At 33.3% G+C, this 24,190-nt stretch overlaps 1 protein-coding gene and 1 pseudogene across 1 annotated transcript; both read left to right on the top strand.

Annotated features, from left to right (window-relative positions):
- The first annotated feature begins 12,237 nt into the window (after positions 1 to 12,237).
- On the top strand, positions 12,238 to 14,213 carry LOC145094230 (vesicle-associated protein 1-1-like; annotated as a pseudogene).
- Positions 14,214 to 22,104: 7,891 nt separating this feature from the next.
- On the top strand, positions 22,105 to 23,183 carry HSP23.6-MITO (mitochondrion-localized small heat shock protein 23.6). Its single transcript, XM_079029012.1, has 2 exons — positions 22,105 to 22,475; positions 22,631 to 23,183. Exons 1-2 carry the CDS (start codon positions 22,250 to 22,252, stop codon positions 23,050 to 23,052), a joined length of 648 nt encoding a protein of 215 aa, XP_078885138.1. The 5' UTR covers positions 22,105 to 22,249; the 3' UTR covers positions 23,053 to 23,183.
- Positions 23,184 to 24,190: the final 1,007 nt, after the last annotated feature.

Genomic DNA, 24,190 nt, shown 5'->3' with positions numbered 1-24,190 from the left:
TATATGTGCCTTGGGCCCTTGAGTTGGGCTTGCCTCTTGGACTTGAGAGTTGGGCCTCGGTAGATTCCATTTATTATTGGGCCTTGGTGGGCCCAATGGGTTTTGGGGTTATTTATGGACTAGTTAGTGGACTACCTTTAGACCTAGAGAATGAGGGTTGGGAATTAGATCCTAATTTGAGATCATTGTAGATATGGCTCAGAGGTAGAGGCTGGTGCGCAACGACGACATTTGTAGGAGCCGTTCATCATTCGAGGTGAGTCTTCTCACTATACGTTACATTGAGTGGTATTATGAGTTGACCAGAGGGTCTTATGTGCTATGTATGAGATTACGTGCTATGTATGAGATTATGTGCTATGTGTTATATGTATGTTGTATGATTGTGTAGACCGGACCGGAGGGTCTAACGATATAGACCAGATCAGAGGGTCCAACGATTAAGATCGGGCCAGAGGGCCCAATGAGCTATGACTGGACCGGAGGGTCCGACGAGCTACGGGACTGGCGGGTCCCGCTGATACATCTTGACCGGAGGGTCGAGTTTAGCCTTGAGTGGCGTATTTGTGATATATGGTATTTTGGGGAACTCACTAAGCATTTCTGCTTATAGTTGTTGTGTTGATGTCTCAGGTACTAGCGAGGACCGTGAGAAAGCGACGGCGTGACACATACACACACCGATGGAGTTTATTATGTGTAGAGATTTTGGGATTTGTTTTGAAAACACTATTGATTATGGATTTGAAATTGTGATGTGATACATTATGTGTTTTTGAAAACGAAAAATTATTTTGAAAATTTACGGTGTTACAATATTTTTTCTTAATATTAAACAAAGTATTTGATTTTACAACTGATTGGTCAATTTCGATTAGAGGGCATAAATAATAAATAAAGCTTAAAAAAATTATAAATAAAAGGGCCTATATAATGGATTATTTGTTTTATTTTTATTGGATAAGAGATTGGGTCAAATTTTTGGAAGAGATAAGATTTCAAAGGTAATCAGATTAAACTTTAATATTATTTTATTCATGATTAGTTGTATTTTATGCTTAGAGAGTTGAACGTCTTAAAAAAATAATATTATTTTATTGGATCTATTTATAGAAATAATATGATTTCTTTTATAAGTTAATATATATATATATATATATATATATATATATATATATATATATATATAATATTTCTTTTTCTAAACCATTTAAGCCATCTTATTTGGTCAAAACTATCATCCATGCAAATCTGCCAAATAGATGAGAGTGGAAGGGGAAGCTCATAGAAGTTAGAAAGCACATTTAATATTATGATTAAGAAAGGGTCTTAATTATATTATTATTTATGATAAGTAAAATTAAGCAAAACATATAAAAAGTGCAATTATGTCATTTTACATGGATTCCAATTTTATTTCCCGTGAACTAAATAGAATCTGAAATTAATTTTAATTTCATTTCTTGTCAACCATACATGATATGAAATTAGATTCAAATTCCTGACACATTTCTTCATAAACATTTTACGAACTAAACAACACCTTTGAGGATTTGAATGGAATGGAATGGCGATAGTTGGTTTTAGTGATGACTAATGAGAGAGTGTTTTTGCACCTTAAGTCAAACAAATTATGGCTAGGTGGATGTCTATCTCTTTCTCTTGTTTGAGATTGGGGAAGTTGATTATGATGATGATCTTGACATGACATGTTTCTCTCTTGTTCTTGTAATTGTTGGAGGTAATTGTCTCGACTCACCTCTAAAGTATGTATGATGGATAGTACAAGAGCTTGGTGCTAGTATAATTTTAATTATTTGTCTGTTCACACAATTAACACATACATTGGCCTGACAATGGAGCGAGTTTTGACCCTGATTCGATCCAAACCCTTATGAATTATATGAGTTTGGAGCATAGTTTTTGATTCGTTTACCTGTTAACGACCCATACCCGCTAACCCTTTTATTAAAAGGGTCGGGTATAGATCATCACTGATCCGCTCCGTTTATAACCCGAATCGTATAAATTTTGAATTATTGGTTTATATTGTATATTTCTTAAAGTTCAATTTTAATTCCAATCGAAAGTCGAAAGGGAAAATGCCAAAGTCCAAAATGTTTATACATAAGAATCGAAGAGTCGATTTCTAGACTTCCAGTCTTCTAAGAATTATGATTTCATTTCATTTATATTTCATCAAGCAATTATCATATTTCATTCATAAATCAATAAATTCATTCATCAACTGAATGAAAGTTTGTCATTGATATTGTCTATCACTACAATTGACAGTAAAAAATAAATCAGAAGTTACTACAATAGTGATTTTCAATTCCAATCGGAAGTTCTCGAGTACGTAATGTATTTTCTAAATCAACATTTGTTTTATTTAAGAAATATTATTTTATGAATTAAGTAAAATATGTTTGATAATTCAAAAAGCCTATGAGTTACGGGGCGGGTTTGAATATCCGTTGATTCGGTAGATAAGAGTATGAATTTGATTATTTCAAAACCCGACGGGTTACAGAGCGGGTTCAAATCAGATTTTGAAACTTGTTAAAAGGGTTTGGATCAAACTCGATTCGTTCCAAACTCGCCCTATTGTCAGGTCTACACGTACATATATCATGACAAGACACCCATTAAATGATGAACATTATTAAGTAAAGACAAAACTGCACAAATGGTCATTGTGGTTTGCTGAAAATTGCCACTTTGGTCCAAAAAGTTTTGGACTAGCACCACAGGTCAAAAGTTTTCATTTTTTTGTGAGTTTGGTCCAATTTACTTTAAACTTTTTTGTAATGACGATTTTACCCTTCTTTTTTGTTTTTTTTAGTTTTTTTTTCTTTATTTAAATATTTTTATGTTTAAAAGAAAATACCTCTCTCTCTCTCTCTCTCTCTCTCTCTCTCTCGATCAAGGGTTCCAGACTTCCGACATTCACTCTTCCCTCTCTTGTTTCTTGGAAACTCAGATGATGTTCTTCAAACTTCATACATTCCCAAACACCAAAATTTGATTTAAACCCATCGATTTCTATCAAGCAAAACTATTGTTTAAACAAATTGATAAATAAAAAAACAAATAATCTAGGATATAGTCTTTCTATTAATCGTTATCTTCCAAAAATTACGTATTTATTGTCATTTTAATGTTTCCAAAATTTTGAGACATGAAGGTCTAATTTTTAATTTTAGGCTATGAAATCTGATTTATTATTAACATTTTCTTCATTTCTATTTTAAAATAATATAGAATATAAAAATAGTAAACAAATATATTTTGTTGATTTCAGATTTTCAAAATATCTGAAAATTCAAAAAGGCAACTATTCGAATAAGAATCCGAAAAAACGGATATCCGAACATCCATATATCTAAAGTTTTGGATAATTTCATTTCGGATTTTCGGCTTGGATTTACGGATACATATATTTTTTAACACCTCTAATGGCAAGGGAGTAGAGGAGAAGAGAGACAGAGAGGCAAAAATGAGAGAAAATAGGGAGGCAAAGGAAGATGACGAAGAAACTGAAAACAACATGGGAGTGCCAAGCTTGGCATGTTGAAGACTCTCGTTTTGGAGGCGGGGAGGTGTGGAGCTCGGCAAAAGCATGCAACATCATCATTGTTATGACAACACCCCCGACCTAACAAAATATGTCACATCATCGATAAAATCGAGAAATTTTTTTGTTGTCATTTAAAATATCTTATTTTCTGTATTGAATCATAATCAATCATACATATAATTAAATCAAATATATATGAAACTGTAGCGTCCCAAAAATGCCAATAAAAATTTTCATTTTAAAATATAGAGTCATACAAACATTGGTTCCAAATCCAGTCAATATCAATTGTATTTTCAAACCTCATAGTATATCAAAAGTAATCAATGCGAAAAAAGCCATCGGCGGATGCAGTGCAGTCAAGTCGGACCCTTCCTTCTGGAATTAGAAATACTTGAAAAATGTTTAAACCACAAACCGTAAACTCTAAGCTTAGCGAGTTCTCCAAAATACCACATACCATACATAGAATAAGGAATGTTATGTGCAATCCATAGTCTTACAATCATTATCATGCCATGAGCCACATCATGGTCTTTCCTTCCCATGCCGGGGGCCAAAACTCAGGTCTTACAAACAAGTGCCAAGAGCCACCTTGTGGTCTTTCATGCAAGAATCACAAAGACAACTAACATCCTACATATAACTGCCAGGGTCCAGACCTGATATTGCATACAATTGTTAGGAGCCACCTCCAGGTATTTTATACAATTTCCAGGGGACATCCCCTAGTCTTCCTATATGGTATAGTGAGAAGACTCACCTAACTCACAAAGCTGACTAAAACTCAGCTCAATGCCACGCCGTCCTCATCTATTAGATTCCCCCAACCAACGAATGGGTGCTAAACACCTCCTAATAATCCATACAAGGTAAACCCTAAGTCTACCTTCTAAAGATAGATATTTGACCAAAGGTCAACCTATGCCAAAAGTCAATGGCCAAGGTCAAAGTCAACAACCATCAATTTCAGCCATCTAGCTGTTGGGTAAGCAGTTTATCATACCGAGCAGTTTACCCAAAGGAGCACCGATCCTGTTTGTGAAGAAGAAGGATGGTTCACACCTGATGTGCATTGATTGTCCGGAGCTGAAAAAGTTGACGGTGAAGAACCGTTATCTACTTCCACGGATTGATGATCTCTTCGATCAGTTGCAGGGTGCATCTTGGTTCTCCAAGATCGATTTGAGGTCAGGGTATCACCAGATGAGGGTTAGAGAAGAGGGCGTGGAGAAGACAGCGTTCCGAACTCGTTATGGTCATTACGAGTTCGTGGTGATGCAGTTTGGGTTCACCAACGCACCCGCGACATTCATGGATTTGATGAATCAGGTATATAGGCCGATACTCGATCGTTCGGTCATTGTTTTTATCGATGATATCCTGGTCTATTCCAAGACCAGTGAACTGCATGAGGAGCACCTTTGAGAGCTGCTGGGAGTTTTGAGGAGGGAAAGGCTTTATGCCAAGTTCTCGAAGTGTGAGTTTTGGTTATAGGAGGTCCATTTCTTGAGACACCTCGTTAACCAGAACAGAATTCTGGTCGATCCGACTAAGATTAAGGCAATTATGCAGTGGGAGGCCTCGAAGTCTCCTTGAGAGATCAGGAGTTTTGTGGGTTTAGCAGGGTATTATCGGAGGATTATTTAGGATTTCTCCAAGGTTGTTGTACCTCTTATTCGTTTAACGAGAAAGGGTGTGGATTTTCGCTGGGGCCCTGAGCAACAGGCTACGTTCGAGACGCTGAGACAGAAGTTATGTGAGGCCCTGTGTTGAGCCTTCCGGAGGGCGTGGAAGATTTTGTTGTATATTGTGATGCTTCCATTACCGATTTGGGACAATATTCATGCAGAGAGGGAGGGTTATGGCGTATGCTTCTAGACAGATGAAGTCGTATGAGGTTTGATATCTGACATATGATCTGAGATATCTCATGGATCAACCGAATCTGAATATGAGGAAGCATAGATGGCTTGATGTGGTCAAGGATTATGACTGCAAGAGTATGTATCATCCCAGGAAAGCGAATGTGGTCGGTGATGCTTTTAGTCCCAAGTCAGCTAGTACTTATGTTGGGGGATTATGTATGAGGATTTCTATCGATTCACCGCTTCTGGATTTGATTGGGGAGGCTCAGGCTGAGGGATTCAAGAAGGAAAGTTGGAACCAGGAGATAATCAGGGGTGAGATTGACAAGTTTTCTACCAATAACTGCAGATTGTTGACTCGGTGCGGTCGGGTTTGGGTTCCAGATTTTGGTAGGGTTAGGCAGACCGTGATGGAGGAGGCACATAAGTACAAATTTTCGATATACTCCGGAGCCACAAAGATGTATCGAGATTTGACTTAGTTATTGGTGGATGTGCATGAAGAGGGAGATAGCCTGGTATGTTGAGAGATGCTTGACCTATCAGATGGTCAAGGCCAAGCATCAAAGGCCACACGACAAGCTTCAGCCTTTGGAGGTTCCCATGTGGAAATAGGAACATATCACCATGGGTTTTATCACCAAGTTACCCAGTATGGTTAATGGATTTGATGTGATATGGGTCATTGTGGATCGTCTGATCAAGAGTGCCCACTTTCTAGCTATCCGGGGAGAGTTCCTCAGCCGATAAATTGGTTGATGTGTATGTGCATGAGATTGTTACTCGACATGGCGTTCCAGTTTCCATTGTATCTGATCGAGATGTTCGATTGACATCAAGATTTTGGCAGAGGTTCCACGAGGAACTGCGTATGAGATTGCCTTCAACACCACTTATCATTCGCAAACTGACGGCCAGAGTGAGCAGACCATCCAAACGCTTGAGGATATGTTGAGATCCTTTGTCATAGATTTCGATGGGAGATGGGCCTCCTACCTTCCCATAGCTCAGTTTTCGTACAACAAAAACTATCATTCTAGTATTGTCGCATCGCCTTTTGAGCTTCTTTATGGGAGGAAGTTTTGGACCCTAGTTTGTTGGGGGGAGGTCTATCATAGGGTTATGGGAAGGACCGAGGTGGTTCTTCAGACGACAAAGCTTATCCAGTAAATCAGGCGGAGGTTGCAAACAACTCAGAGTTAGCAGAAGAGTTATGCTGACAAACGTCGATCCGAGTTGAAGTTCCAAGTCGGCGATATGGTTTTACTAAAGGTATCACCCTGGAAGGGTGTAATACGTTTTAGGAAGAGGGGTAAGTTGGGGCCCCAATTCATTGGTCCGTTTCGTGTAATGGACAGGATAGGCAGGGTAGCCTATCGACTGGATTTGCCCGAAGAGCTTAGCCGGATTCATAACACCTTGCATGTTTCCCACCTTCGGAAGTGTGTAGCTGATAATTCAACAATGGTTCCTTTGGACGATATTCAGGTTGATGATCACCTGAACTAAGTTGATTAATTAAAATCATTTTAATTAATTAATTAAAATCACAATAAAAATTTTGATTTTAATTAATTAAAATCATTGTTTTCAACCAAGACCCAAGTCATAAGAAACCAATGTCAAATTACAATTATTCCAAAATAATTCTATCATAATAATCCAAAACATGTCACCGAAGGATGTGTACGATCAAACTTTCGCCTTGACCTGATAATATAAAGTACCTGAAACATAAAACTTAAACTGCAAGACAAATCTTAGTGAGTTCCCCAAAATACCACACAATATAACATATAGAAATAATACATAATGGGTCCACAACCTCCCGGTTAGATTACCCCTGGCCCACAAACTTCCGGTTAGATTACCCCTGGGCCACAACCTCCTGATTGGATTGCCACAATAATATATATTGGGTTCACAACCTCCTGGTTGGATTACCCTTGGCCTACAACCTTCTGGTTGGATTGCCATAATATTACATACTGGGCCCACAACCTCCCGATTGCATTACCCCTGGGCCATAACCTTCCGGTTGGATTGCCCCTAACCCACAACCTTTTGGTTGGATTGCCCGACTTTATTGTTTGGTAGCACAAAGCAGTACTGTCTCAACCCTCCCACGCTATATCAACATGTAAAACAGATAAAACACATAATAGAAAAAAAGATAATCATACAGATCTTAACAGATCACTACTATATAGCAACATTCTAAACCAGAATACATAATCTACTGGCTCAACATTGGTGCATTCGACCCACAAGTACAACGAGGAAAACTCACTTGAACAACTCAACAGAAGCTCCACAGCTACCTCAGCAACAACATAGCCAACCCAAGCTTCCTAAGACTAAGCCGAGACTAATCCTTAGCTAAATATTCAATTCTACCTAAGTTTGACCAAAAGTCAAATTGGTCAAAAAGTCAACGGTCAAAGCCAAGGTCAAAATTGCCAGCAATAGGTTTCAACGTCGTGGCCTTCCTTGGTCGCGTCATGGGTACTAAATGCCAAAATAGTCGTTGATTCCCCAATCGCCATGCTGTGGCAGCCTAAGGCCACACCGTGCGGACTAGTTTGAACAACTCAAACGAGCTTAATCCATTTTCTTCCGATTTCAAGAGCTCTAGAGCTCAGATCTAATCCTTTCCAAGGTCTTAATGGATAAAGTTTCTAACTTTATCAATTAGGAACGTCCAAACCACCAAGATCTAGACTTTAAGTCTCAAAGGGACCCAAAAATGCATCTTTCTCAACTTAATCCATTAAATCAAAGTCTTCAACCTTCTGAATCAACATGATGTATATATGGATAAAGTTTCCAAGTTTATCCATAATAATGTCTCAAGCTTTCAAGATCTAGACTTTACCCTAAAATAACCTAAACGACCAAGATAACTTGCATGGATGAAAGAGAAGGCAAAAGATCAAAACTTTCATAGTCCAAGAGGTCCAAGAAAACATTCTAAACTGATCAAGAGGGTGTGGGAGTCTAGATCTGAAACATACAATGCTCTTGGGACCTTGGAGAGTAATAAAGTTGCAAACTTTATTCCCAAATCTCACTAAAAGCTCATTAAAATGGAACAAAACACCAAATACACTCAAGATGAATATGCAATAAATCTTGGAACTTTATAACTCACAACGGTCTAGAAAGTAGATGAAAGTTAAGATCTCTAATTGCCAAGCTTCAAGGATCAATCTTGCATGAAAACATTGCTCCAAAACCACCAAAAACTCCAAAAATGGATGAGAGAGGAGAGGGGAGGCTCAAATCTTGAAAATGGAGGCTAGGATTTCTCCCAAGAGGTTCTAGATATGATGGAGGCTAAGAAAATACCCTAAAACATGAATCCTTACCTTTAGATACCTTGAAAACCCTAAAAATTTCGTGGGCTTTGGGCTACACAGTTCTCATGTTGTGAGAATAGGTTCTCATCTCGTGAGCACTCTCACGTCGTGAGAATTACTTCTCACCTCGTGAGAATGAGTTTTCACCCAAATTCACTCTAACTTCAAACAATCATAACTTCTTCGTTTCATCTTTGTTTCGACGATCTTTATATACACGAAAAAGTATTGACGAGCCCCTTACTTCTATCTAGTCAATTTTGGCTTAACACACGCTGTACTAAAAACTATAATTCATGAAAAGAGTCAACAACATCACTTTTCCCATTTTATCCTTTTACTCCAAGACATAAACCAAGACTTTAATCACTCATCCAACATTCTCATCATCCAATAAAAGATCTAAATCCTATTTCCGTGAAGCCCAATACACTTACTTGATCAATTTATTGTTAGCAAGTAGTATTTTCCTAACTTTTAACGTCATTTTTTTAACAGAGTTGGTCATAAGAACCATCCATGGAACAAGTTAAAACAACAACGAAAAACCATATTAAAAAAAATTCCACGAAAACTATATATATATATATATATATATATATATATATATATATATATATATATATATATATATAGAGAGAGAGAGAGAGAGAGAGAAAGAGAGAGATAGAGAGAGCTAGGTTCAAGTATTCTAACTAACTAGGCGAATGCCCGCGCGTTGCGCAGAAACACCTATATAGTTGAAGTCTTTACAAATATATGATTTTTTAAATATAACAATAACGTTGTTGTTAAATTTGATATAATAATTTATATATACTAAATTGATATAATACATTGATTATTTTGAATTATATGATAATATATACATTTATTATAACTTCATAATCTCAATCGTTTGAATGACTTCTACCTGTGAGTTACACATGAATAAAATTAAATATAACATATGATTTGATGCTATTTATAGTTGTTTTTATTGTTAATTAATTTTTTAAAATTTATTTGCTTAATGTTTTAATTTCTATCATTATAATTATTTAAAACATAAAACATTGTTTTTTTATTTTAAAGCTAACAATATAATCATTTATATAGAGTTGTTTTTAACTATTGTTATTGTAAGTTATTTTAAGCTATTTATTTGTAAACTTTTAACAATTATAAAAATATATTTAAGAAATATTTTATTTAAAATTGAAATTACAATTTAGTTTTTGCTTTTATCACTACAATTTATCACTTTTAATTATTTACAAAAAATTCTTTAGTTTTTTTAAATGGAACTGAAATTTATATTTGAGTTGATATTGTAATGCGCAGAAACACCTATATAGTTGAAGTCTTTACGAATATATATTTTTTAAAATATAACACTAACTTTGTTGTTAAATTTTATATAATAATTAGTATATTAATTGATATAATATATTGATTATTTTGAATTATATGATAATATACAAATCTATTATAACGTCATGATCTCAATCGTTTGAATGATTTCTACTCGCGAGTTACACATGAATAAAATTAAATATTATATATGGTTTAATATTATTTATAGTTGTTATTTTTAACTAATTTTATAAAATTTATTTGCTTAATGTTTTAATTTCTATCATTATAATTATTTAAAACATCAAACATTATTTTTTGATTTTAAAGGTAACAATATAATCATTTATATAGAGTTATTTTTAACTATTTTTATTATAAGTTATTTTAAGCTACTTATATGAAATTTTTTAACGATTATATAAATATATTTAGGAAATATTTTAGTTAAACTGATATCACAATTTAGTTTTTGCATTTATCACTATAATTTATCACTTTTAACTATTTACAAAATATTATTTGGTTTTTTTTAGTGGAACTGAAATTTATATTTAAGTTGACATTGTAATGTTATATTTAAATTAACAATTTAAGTATTTTGTCCAAACTGTTAAAAAATTATAGCTTTAAACTGATAATGGTTTACATACAACAACATTTTAAATCTAATAAATTAATTATAATATGTTAAAATTTAAAAACATAACTTTATTAATAGAAGTAAATATATTATTTTAAAATTGAAATTTAGTCTATTTATGATTACACTTTAGGTTTGATATTTATTTAACCTTATTAACCAACTTACAATCATTATTAGAAAGACACTAGAATTTATCACTTTTAACTATTTGTAAAATAATTTTTGGGTTGTTTAAGTTAAATAAAATTTATATTTAAGTTGAGCCTATAATGTTATATTTTAATTAATAATTTAAGTATTTTATACAAATTGTTCAAAAATTATACATTTAAAATGATAATGGTCTACATACAACAATATATTAAAACTAATAAATTAAGTATAATATGTAAAAAATTAAAAAACATAATTTTATAAGTAGAATTAAAGATATTATTTTAATATTGAAATTTAGTTTATATATGAATACACTTTAGATTTGATATTTATTTAACCTAATTACAAAATTATAATTATTATTATAAAGAAATTGAAAAGTCATGGGAGTTTCAAATGAATGTGGTGAAAGGAAAAAAGAATGAGGGTTTCAAATGCATGAGATTTAAGAAAAAATGCTAGCTTTATAAGTATGTATGATTATTGTACATCTATTGTATGCTATGAGAATGATAAAGAAAATATGTTGTTTGATAAAATAAATACGTTCAATCTTACATAACATTGTCATTAACACACATTCTCACTAATTAAATCGTTTATAAGGTTATTATACACTTATTATTATTATTCTCATTTTTGTCAAAATGTTGTCAGAATGTTATATTGGGTCGTATTTTGTCAGAATGAAAATGAGTGAAAAACGATATGTGAGAACAAAAAAAATAATAATTAATGAGAATGCATGAAAATGACGATATTCTTGTAAGATTGAATGTATTCGCATTGCTAAACAACTTATTCTCTTAGTAATTCTTATAGCATACGATAAATGTACACTAATTAGTTCGAATAAAATAACCAAAGCCTATATATATATATATATATATATATATATATATATATATATATATATATATATATGCCAAACAAAAACTATTTGTATAACTTTTTTTTCATTACTGTTTGTATTCCATATCTATTATCAGTCATTTCTGTTCAATCAAACAACATCCTAAATAAACTATTCAGCTAATTAACACGATGATCTTTGATTTACAATATCAAACCACCTAGTCAACTAAGAATCGATGAAAAGTCAACGATTTGTCGATGATATACGTTTCTGCTTACGTTTCATGGAAAACACTTTCTAGTTCTACAAGGGAAATCTCTCTCTCGGATCACATATCTATCTCTAATAATCTTGTTATTTTTGGAGTAGCCAAACTGCAACAATCTTTTAATCAAGTTACTTATTGGGTTGATCGATTTTAACCTCGCAAAAAAGAAATGAGTACAAGGGAGCTTCTCAACTTCAAGCATGTGGAGCTCAAATTCCCTTGTAAGTTCTTCGATCCCATAAAATCTTTTCAAATAAACCGCCTTTTGTTATGTGATTCTGAAACTTGTTCTCTCTTGTTTTTTGTTTGATTAAATTAGTCGAATTTAAGAAACAAATATCTTGCTCCATTCAGTTGTCGAATAAGACAGAGAATCATGTAGCTTTCAAGGTAACATTCTACTAAATTCTTAATCAAAAATTTAATTTTGATTTTTATCTCAATTGATCTCGGACATATTATGTTGCATTTTTCTTTTCAAACTTTGGTTATGATCTAAAATATCGAGGAAAGGGGTTAGGGTTTCTAAACTTTAAGAAATACTGTGTTCGTCCGAATAATGGAGTTGTCCTGCCTCGATCAACCTGTGACGTTACAGGTATGGTTTCCCATAAAATTAGTTTTTGGCATCCAGAAACCGAATCAAAGAAGGTGAGGTTTTCAGTATTTGTGGTCTGTTTATTAAATTTGTGGTTTCTGCTACAGTAACGATGCAAGCTCAGAAGGAAGCCCTTGTTGACTTGCAATGTAAGGATAAGTTTCTCCTTCAGAGTGTAGTTGTTATGACAGAAGTATACAATCAACAAGACTAATAGAAATAAAACAAACGAAATTGAAATATATATGTAATATACAAGAATCAGTTTACAGAAAACATACTTGAAGATTTATGTTTACAACAGAAACATAAAAACGAAATTATGTAGATTGAGGTCTGCAAATTGCAGTGTCCTAAGACAGAAATTTCCCTAGTAGGGATCTGTCTAGAGGATTCAACAATCAATCCAAGAAGTAATCTTGAATCTGTCGAAATTTCTATGTCCTCTTCATCTTCAGGAAGAACGAATTTTGAAGAGAATTTGTGGTGATTGTTTCTGTAACCCCTCACAAATGATCACAAATGATAGAACTCATGTATTTATAGGTATTGATTATGACAGTTAAAAACTGTCAAAACCGAAAATAACTTCCAAATACCTGTTATTCAGTGATTACGAATTTAATAAAAATAAAGAATAAAAATTAATTTCGTAATTAAAAATTACTTAATTAATCATGAAGACCCCAAGAGCCCCAAGGCCATCTTTTGACCATTAAATATTCTCTTGATATTAGCCTATTTTGAGTCCAATTAGGCTAATCCAACACCACAACCCAAGCCCAATATGCTTAATCCATTACTTGACCCATTTAATTAAATGAGCGGGACAAGACATATAAGGTGGGAGAAGGTTTTCTCTTCCACCAATGTGGGATAAGTCCCACATTGTTAAGCAAAGTTCCAAAAGTAGTTGCAGGTCCTGGAGCAACCACAAAGGATGTTACCCCTGAAATGGTAAGAAGATTTGAGAATTTGATAGGTTTTAGCTATGGTGATTTTGTGTTAACTTAAACTACAATTCAGTAAGGAGGCAGGACATGATGTTGAAGAGTGGAAAATTGAGAGTTATTTATCTTCCTCCAGCCCAACGACCTCCACCAGTTCCAGAAGAAGAAGAACCAGAGGAAGGATCTTCACCAAAAGCTACAATATCCAATAATGGGAATTCTTCTAGTGGCTCTGAGGTTTGTTTTACTTTTACGTTTATTTAAAGATTTTTAGATCTAATAAACAAGGGCATGGATAATGGATTTTCAGATGAAATCTCTTATTTCAAAGTTGACAGATGAGAAAGATGCTGCTATCAAACAAAGTAACAGAATCCGTCAAGAAATGGTGAGTTTGATGTTGTTCATGGATGGTCATTTGTTAAAAAAAATGTTAATGTTTGGTAATTCTTTGTGTAGGAACTATTGAGGCGTGGAGGCAACAAAACTCAAGCTGTTGGTTTCTCGTTCATCTTTGTTATTGTGGTGGGGTTCATCGGTCTACTTTTGGGCTACATCATCAAGAAGTAATTTGTTTTCTTTTAAGTTGTTAAAAATTGATGTTTTTGATTAATTCTTTTTTCTTTTTCTCTTTCTGATTATAGTATTATGACATTAGAACTTGAAAGAAGACATTGTTTACATATTCTTTTGTGATTCTTGTGATAGATTAATCCATACCATGCATACGCCTTTTGAATGCGCTGATAACCAGTTTTCTTCTCACAACAATAGTTCAGATGGAAAGGATTAATTGTGCATTATCTTGTTTTTCAATATTCACTTCTAACAAGTTATTCAATGCAATGAAGTCTAGGTTTGTTTATGCAAAATTTCCAAGCTAAAATGAAATTCTGATTCTAAAATTAAAATACAGTCCAATGTTTTCCATTTTGGTTGTGTTTACCAACCTAGTTGACAAAGGTAGCTTATAAACTAACTAATAAAGTAATAACGTTTTATAAAAACTACCTGATAATCCAAATGTCAATTATCAAGGGGTTGAAGGTTGAAGTCTCGCTTGAGACATTAATACACAATTTATAGATAAGATTAGGAGCCGTTGAGCAGAACTAGATTTCAATTATCAAATGACATAAAATAACATGTAGATATATAACTAAAATGAGGTTAACATAAAATTTGGGTACCACCCATAAAAGTTGTCCTAACGAGTTTCTAAGTTTTTTCTATGAATTTACTTTTGTACAAATTTACTTTAAATTGTTTTTTTTCCAACTCTTTGCCTAGCTCTCTTCATTCTTCAAACTTCTTTTACATGTTTTTAAAAAACATGTAAAAGTGAATATGTTAAAAAACATTGTATATCTTTTACAACTTTTGTTCATTAGAATAAATATATACAAAAATGAACGCATACGGGCAAATACGAATAATCTCAATTTTTTTTGTATAAATGATTGAGGATGTTGGGAAAATTTTGTAAAAAACATGTGCACAAATAGCTACGAAAATATGTAAAATAATTGTAAAAAAGTTTGACAATATAAAGTTTACATCTACAATATCCCTTTTACATCTATGTACCGGCTAAGGTGCACATATACCGGTTTTGAACCGATTTTGGTTTTCAGAAAACTATTTTTTAAAACTGGTTATTGCCAAACATGATTCGGTTATAATTGGTTTGGTTTTTTAAGTGAAATTTCGTTAAATAAAACTGTCATGTGTTGGGAAAAATGGTTTCAAGAAAACTAGCTTCGGTTCGTTTGTAGGTGTTTTCAGAAAACCGGTCTGAAAGGTGCTAACAATTCATGTCCAAATATTTTAGGGTTAATGACCTAGAAAGGTAACGAATTTTTGTCTGAGTCCACATTTAGGTAATCATGTTTTTTTCGTTCACATTTGAACATCGAACTTGTTTGACCTGTTCGAAAAAGGGTAATATGACCGGTAATTACGATAATATTACCCTATTATGAACAGGTCAAACAAGTTTATTGGTCAGATGTGTACGAAAAAAACATGGTTACCTAAATACGGACAAAAACCAAAGTTTCTTACCCGTTTTGGTAATACTGGATCAAAACCGTTTTAGGGACTGTGTGCCCTGGAATCAAGCTCCGATAGTTAATGAACAATTATGTTAGGCTTGTTCTAACCCAGTTTAGTCCCGACTAGTCATGGGCTAAGCTGTGTTGCTCAGTCTTTAAAACACATACAACCTAGCCCCTTAGGCGTATACAACCTAACCCCTAACTAGCTGGGCCTAAACTGGGTTGGCCCAAGACTTAACCAACTCCTCATACATAAGACCAGACAACCCAATTTCATTTCACATCATTGGATATTATGACTACTTGCACTTAACATACATAACCCAATATTTCCAAAATAGGTAAGGAACTTTGATTTTTGTCTAAATTTCGGTAACCATGTTTTTTTTCGTACACATTTGACCGGTAAACTTGTTTGACCTGTTCATAATAGGGTAATGTTACCGCTAATTACCGGTCATATTACCTTATTTTGAACAGGTCAAACAAGTTCAATGGTCAAATGTGAACGAAAAAAACATGGTTACCTAAATGTGGACAAAGACCAAAGTTCATTACCTTTCTAGGTCATTAACCCAATATTTTATGGGCCCTATGTATCTACATTAAAAAAGGCCCCAAATCCGTATGCACAGTAATATGAAGATTATCAATTTAAACGAGCCTTGAAAAAAAAAACTCCTTGACAGAGAACCTTTGGAAAATATTCAAATCCATTGACTAGTTTGTTGATTGCAAATGGATATAAGAATTAAATTACATTTGTTTGGAATTCAAAGTATAATTTTTTTTATAAGATTTGAACCCACATTCTCTTCGTAGGAGGTTAAATAGCTAACTTTGCTGACATTTTTACATCATAACTAAAATCTATTTCTAGATAACGGTTATGTATTAGACCTTTTATATTTTTGGAAAATACTGGAGTACATTATAGAGCTGAGCTTGAGTATTGGAATACTTGGCTCATGAAACAAGCAAGCTTAATTGAGCATTGTTATATTTATATTTTTATCCTTTGGTTTATTCGTATTTACGTTTTGTATAACCAAACCGAGACGAACTCACGAGTTTAATATAATTTTTGTTGTAGTTTAATGTAATTTTAATTTTCTAATAGCAAATTGAGAAGAGTCGAGCCGAGCTCGAAAATATCGGTTGCTTTATCGTGCTGGAGCTCGAGCTTGAATTTAAGGCTCGAGTTGAATTTAATGCTCAAATTTTCTCTAATCGAATCAAGTTTCGACCTTGTCGGTATTCAACTCGACTCCTCTTGATTACATCCTATTAAAACCACACGTGAAACCATGTTGGCTTAAAACTTGCAAAACCATACACGGACATCGACAATATTACATAACTAGGTTATAATCCGTGGGAACCATGGTTATTAAAATAATTAAAATTTTATACTAAAAACACATAATTATTAATCAATTAATTTAATATGACATAGATAATAACAATAACATACTTACATGCCATAAAATTACAAAAACTTCTCGTATTCTAATAAAAACACTTCGTTCCAAGATTACTGAATATAAATTGTTCTCTTTGCTAACTATTTCTCAACTATAGGACCTTCTCTACTCCTTCCATGTTCAAAATCCTAAAAAGAAAATACAATTTTACAAAGTAGGATGCTATAAATAACAATTTAAAGAAAGTAGAATGCTATAAAAATGTTTTTTCTACAAGTTTTCCACCTATGTTAGAAATTCTTAGAAAGGGACCATTTTACAAAGTAGAATGCTATAAAAGATGTTTTTTATTTAATTTTCGGTCTATGTTCAAAAAAACGTTTAAGGAAAATAGAATGCTATAAATGGCATTATAATAAAGTTGATTGATATAATTGAAAAAGAAATGAAAGTATAACTCTATATTCACATTAAAATGAAAGTTGAATGTTATAATTGAAAAGAATGGAAGAAAAATGTTATAATCGACATTAACATAAAAATTGAATGTTATGATGGAAACAAAAATGAAAGTAAAATGATATAATAGACATTACAATGAAAGTTGAATGGTATAACTGAAAAAATGCAATTAAAATGTTATAATCAACAATAAAATGAAAGTTCAATGATATAATTAACAAGAACATGAAAGTTGAATGCTAAAATTGAAAAAAAATGAAACTATAATGCTATTCACCAATACTTGATCACAATGGGAAAGATCAATAATTAGAGTTATGCATAATGCAATTATCAAATACAACTTTTCAGGAATTAAGATTACCTGCTTTTGTAAGCCCTAGGACCAAAAATTCTAATTTCAACAAATTAATTTCTTTTTTCGGTTTTATGTAACAATATAATAATCACCTCATGCATAAGTGGCTTAACTTCCTTTGTTGTTGCTCTTATGCTAAAGTAGATTACACGAAGGCATCCCAATTCCTGAATGAGTGTAAAGAATAAAACACATATAAAAGCCAAGTTTATAACAATGACCAGTTAAGTAAAAAAATTTATAATGAACATGTGTGAACCTTTTGGAAATGAATGCCTTAATAACAAATGATATATTGTCGGCAAGATGGGCTATGATTAGACCACCTTCTTGCATCCCCATATTTTCATACTACAATTAGTGTCTTGATAAAAAATATATATTATATAATAGAAAGAACTACACTATTCATTCAAGTAAACAAAAGTATGGTGTTTCCCTTTAAATGAACCTTCTTATTCAAACAAACACTTGACGATTGTAAATCAAAATCACCAGCTTTTGCTTTTGTGGCGAATTTTGCGGCTAAAGTTACCTAATTTCCATTTGGTGGTAGTTAAGGTGTAAATTATCATGGGTTTAGATTAGAAAAATAAAAAAAATGAAACCTACGCTTCAGGGAAAATGTGTCCAACAAAATATCCGTGTGAAAATGGATGGATTTCCATAGAAATATAACCCTTCTTTTCCTATGATCTTTGCTACCGATCTTCAGCTGCAAGATTTCCATATAATATTTGAAGATGACGTGTTTTCTTTATTGGGTTTTTTTGGTGTTTTTATAATTTTCTATAAAAAAATAACAAATTATTGCTATATTAAATGAATTTTCAAGAGAATTTAGGCTGCAAATCAAAAAGATTATGATATGTCACATGTCCTTCGGATAAAGAAGATAAAAAGTTTTGCATTTTCTGCCAATGTCTTCCCTGTAACTGAAAATAACCAGAAAAAACAACTTCAATTCCTTAAACTATAAAGAATATCGAACCACTTTATAAAAAATACAAGCAAAAGCACTAATTTTTACAAGAACACAGAATTTTGGACAAATGGTGTTAAAAAAGATGGTTCTTTTGGCCATTAAATCTCCATAACATGTCCAAAGTTCTTAATTTGTGTTAATTTTAGAGTTTTGTAGTGTTTTCACAAGGATTATAAATTGCAATAAAAATTCAAGTACAATTGTTCGAAAGGCCAATAGTCAATTAGTCAAACACTTGTTTTTATTATGACTACCTGTTATGCAATCTCCATCTAGATACCCAAACTCCAAAAGGTAACGAAGGATTACAGGTGTTCCTATAAACTAAACAAACTCAAAAGAATTAAAGAAATGAATATAGAATATAGAAAAAGTTTAGGGTATTACAAAATGACCTTACCTGCAAGGAAGAGACATTCTCATGCTGTGGTATTAGCAATATACATTCCACCATGTCCCCTGCCCCTCGAAAAGATATATTAGATTATTAGAGGCTTAAATGGTAAACTTGAATATATGTAGGAAAGACCACTAAAAAGAAAACTTGAACCTACCGTGTATAACGTATGACCCCCATCAAACCCATGAATATTCCATAACTGAACATATTATTTTGAGACATAAATATACAAACAAATAAAAGAAGTAAAATATAAATTTACTGATTTCATTTTCACTCGATGCCAAATTCAGTTGCACAGATGCATGATGACCATGCTTGTTAAAAAAAGGTTTTTTGATTCTTCACCAATTCCATTATCTTCATTGTTTGCTAAAGTAAAGTAATCATTTCAGGCATTTCATCGAACACTTGCTCTGCAACTTTAAGTTCCCCATAGTTTCCATTTAACTTTGAAAACTTTAATACCCACTACCAAATAATAGCATTCCATGGATGGTTATAGCCTTTATAAGGATAATATCTTTGATGCACAAAGGAAAAAAAAACAAAATTGATTCAGAAAATGATCTTTGTACAAAACAACTTTTTTTATGTGAAGCTTACCATTGCAATCACTTAATAACAGCTGAAGTAAGGCAACTGAACATGGAATTTTGAGAAAGCACTTACGATTCTGATTGGAATATGCATATCCACTTGAAGTAAACTGCAATTTAAACAAAGATAAGAGAGAAACTTAGATCAGTGCAAGAATCGAAGGTGAAGATTATAGTGGTACTGTGGCAGGCGACCGAGTTATGGAGATAAAATGAGTGAAAAAAACCTACTGCTTCATTACTATTGTTCTATGATATATTGCGATTTAGAATAACATATATTAGTTGACGATTCATACGAGGGTTGTAGGTATATATTAAACGGAAACCCTAAACATGGAGGAGGAAGAATGTAACTGAAATCATCAAAGATATGAATTTTGACTTTCAAAACCTTAATCCTTCATTTTCTCCTTGATTCTTGGTATCATCAATTCATTATCAGTAGGGATGAAAGTGGGTCCAAACCTAGACCAAATGGACGCGAACCCGGAACTGGTTAACGAGATTTTGTAGAACCGGAAATCGGACCGGTATATAGGAACCAGTTCCGGTTCGGTTCCGGGTAAAGTGGGTCTAGAATCGGAAAACCCGGAAACATCAAAGTGGGTAGGTTGGAACCGGATAAAGTGGGTTAGACCCGGAAAACCCGAAAAAACCGGAATTTTTTGGTAATTACTTACTACTTAGCGGGTTGAATTTTGAAAATTTTCATATTGATATCCTGACTTTGGGGGACTGTAACTCATTGAATAAGAAACCAAAATTAACATAATTATAGTCTAAAATCATGTACAAACTCTAAAATATACTCTGGAAAAAACCGCATGTCAATCTGACTTTAAACAAATGAGATATGCATGTGTTAACATTTTCACAGAAAGCAAATTACAAAAACAAATAGCTGAAAAGTTGAAAATTTTCAGTTTTGATATCCCAACTTCAGAGGACTGTAAATCATTGAATATTAAACCAAAAATGACAAAATTATAGTCTAAACTCATGTAAAAACTGTAAACTATAAGTTGGAAAAAACCACATGTCAATCCATCTTTATACGAATTAGATATACATGTTTTAAAACTTTCACCGAATACAATAAAACTAAAAACTTCCAGCTTTGATATCTCGATTTTGGGGGAGTATAAGTCAATGAATATAAAACCAAAAATGGCAAATTTATAGTCTAAAATCATGTACAAATTCTAAACTACATATTGGCAAAAATCGCATGTTAATGGGAGTTGAAACGAATGAGATATGCATCTTTTAAATGTTTCACAAAAACCGGTTCCGACCCTAAAAGTGGTTCCGGTTCCAAACATTGGTTCCGGTTTTTAGACCCGGTTTACCCGGACCCGATGGACCCAAACCCGGATTACTCGGATAAAGCCAATTTTAAAACCCGGAACCGGAACCGGTTCTATATTTTCCGGTTTCGGTTCCGGTTCTAAATCTCATCCCTAATTATCAGTGGATATAAATGGAAACAAACAGGTAATTTAAAAGTATGAGCTGATTTATAAGAGATGATATAATCGAATTTGTGGTGCAAAGAATGGGCGGGAATTTGAGTCAAAAGACATCTCTGGTAAGGACACATGGCAAGTTGGAGGTGCAAAAGAGGGACACGTGGCGTGCAAAGTACTCTTTTATTAAGAATAGAAGAGTTTATCTTTAGATAACGAAATGGACACAGTTCAATTTTATTATACACTAGGTGTGAGACTCATGTATTACATGAGTTTATTTTAAAAAAATTAAATATGAAACTTTAACAATTTGAAAAGTTTGAATATATATAAAAAATGAGAAATTTTTTGAATTATTAAAATTAATAAGTCTTTAATGTATTGAATACATTATATATATAAATCATTTCTAATAAATACCTTACATATTAAATGTGGAATTTTAATTTAATAAAACGAAAAATACAATAAAATAATAAGTGGAAAATATAAAATTTAAAAGTTCTAAAAAATATCATGTGATCAAATGAAGGAGAAAATGACATGTTAAAAAAAAAAAACTTTATTTATTTATTATATTAGATTACTTTTTATAGTAATATTCAAAAGATTAAATTAAAACAAAAATAATTGTTGTGCTACGGGAGAAAAAATGAGACTTTAAAAATGAAAACCGATTCCAGAAACATCGAGTGTCTTTCTGGAAGAATCGACACCTCTCTTCAAGCTTCTCATTTCTCCACCTATATATACGTATGAATATCATCGGACCCTGCTTTGCTTCACAACTCAACAAAGCAAGTGACTTGACAGTTAAAGTCGTCATCCAGTAAAGAATCTAAACCTAGACAATAGTCATCAATTGTTATCGGAGAAATGGCAGCTTCACTCGCTGTTAAGAGGGGCACCATTGGCGTTGCAACCGTGCTTAACAAGCTATTAAATCCACTCCGATCTGTTTCTGCTGTTCCTTCCGTCCAACGGTGCTTCAACACTAATTCGTCCCAGATGACTGCCTATGACGATGACAATCGCGGTGTCGATGTCGATCGCCGCGCCGATACAACTGTCTCTCGCCGCCGTGATAATGATCTATTTTCTGGTTTGTCTTTGCTTCCAGTTACTCGGTGTCTCTTTTTCTACTTGATTGTCTTAGTGGCTTATCTAAAATAATCGCAATTTCGAAATTATCTCTCATCAGATTTTGTTGTTTCTGGTTTTCCTAGTATTAACATCTCCAATTTGCACTGGTTTCAGACGTATTCGATCCGTTTTCTCCACCGAGAAGCCTAAGCCAGATCTTCAACATGATGGATCAGTTCATGGGGAATCCACTTATGTCGAGCTCTCGAGGAGGAGGATTCAGTACGAGACGGGGATGGGACGCAAAGGAAGACAACGATTCTCTCAACTTTCGGTTCGACATGCCAGGTATAGACAAAGACAACGTTAAGATCTCTGTGGAACAGAACACTCTGGTGATTCGTGCAGAGGCGGAGAAGGAAACGGAGGATGAGGAGGAGCCGCCGCGGAGGTACTCTAGCAGGATTGATCTGCCGCTAAACGCATACAAGGTTGATGAAATAAAGGCGGAGCTGAAGAACGGTGTACTGAAAATTAGGGTTCCGAAAGTGAAGGAAGAGGAGAGGAAAGATGTGAGGCAGATTCAGGTGGAGTGAATAGTGATGATGTGGATTTGTTGAGACTTCTACTTTTGTTTTTTGTTTATGTGATGATGATGTGTCCGTTTTCTAGTGATATATGTAGTGAAAAAAAATAATAATATACTGCAACTAGTTTTCAATGGGAATTCAAATTCTTCTCTTTTTACTGTCAATTTATCATCATTTTTATAGACGATGCAATTAAATCATAACACACTTAGCTCCAGTGATAGTATCAAGCAAGTTGTTTTGTGGTTTGGCTGGTATTGGCTGCCGGTGGAGCTGGGCTTCATTTGCATCGTCGACTGTTTTTCTGATACTACCCACACACATGTTCTCTTCTCTTGATCCATGATCCATTGTTTTCTTCTCCAATGGAATCCATTCCCTCCATCTACCGATTTCTCTTAATCACTTGATGATGATGCTATTTCAAAATCTTTAATCTTATTTATGGGTTCTTCTAGATATTGGTTTTCGCACCCTTGACACACCCGTCGACCTTGATTTGACACCCTCTTCTTCCTGGCTTAGGCCTAAATTCTAAATATCGTATAAGTCATAAATACCCAAATCGATTTTTTTGATTATTTTTATTGATTTATAACATTTTTTACAATTTTAAAATCATTAAAGCTAAAAAACATTTGAAATAGATAGTTTTGCCCTTGTTTTTAAATTCCAAAATTCATACCCACGTGAACAGATAGAAATCGCAGATTCGCATCCTGCTTCATCAATCGGCTTCCCTTGCGTCTTCGTCGATCAACAATCACACACACAATCCTTCCCCGTCTTCTTCATTGAGTCCCTGGTCGTCCGTAGGTAAGCATTTCACAATAACTAAAGTAGGAAAACAACGTTCGAAATCATCATCGTCATGATCAAAAGTTCTTCTTCTCGACCTTTAATTAATGTCCGCTCTCTGATTCAGTCTATCCAAAATCTATGAGGTACACCTTCAATTTCATATGTTTCCAATTTTTGGAAATTTTGATGATGTTTTTGAATTGTTAAACCTTAAATTTCATATGTTTTTTTCAATTGTTGATTATTTTTCCGACATACTTGAAAGGATGGTGAACATGATTGATTTATTTACCATTTACTATCTTTTTTAAAATTTGTTAGTTTTCCGTGGTTAAAGCATTTG

This window comes from Lactuca serriola, chromosome 3 (assembly GCF_051521515.1).
Source record: "Lactuca serriola cultivar US96UC23 chromosome 3, Lser_US96UC23_V15, whole genome shotgun sequence".
In the NCBI taxonomy this organism is placed as follows: domain Eukaryota; kingdom Viridiplantae; phylum Streptophyta; class Magnoliopsida; order Asterales; family Asteraceae; genus Lactuca; species Lactuca serriola.
The sequence above is the reverse complement of the archived record's forward strand: the minus strand, read 5'-3'. Positions and strand labels throughout refer to the sequence as shown.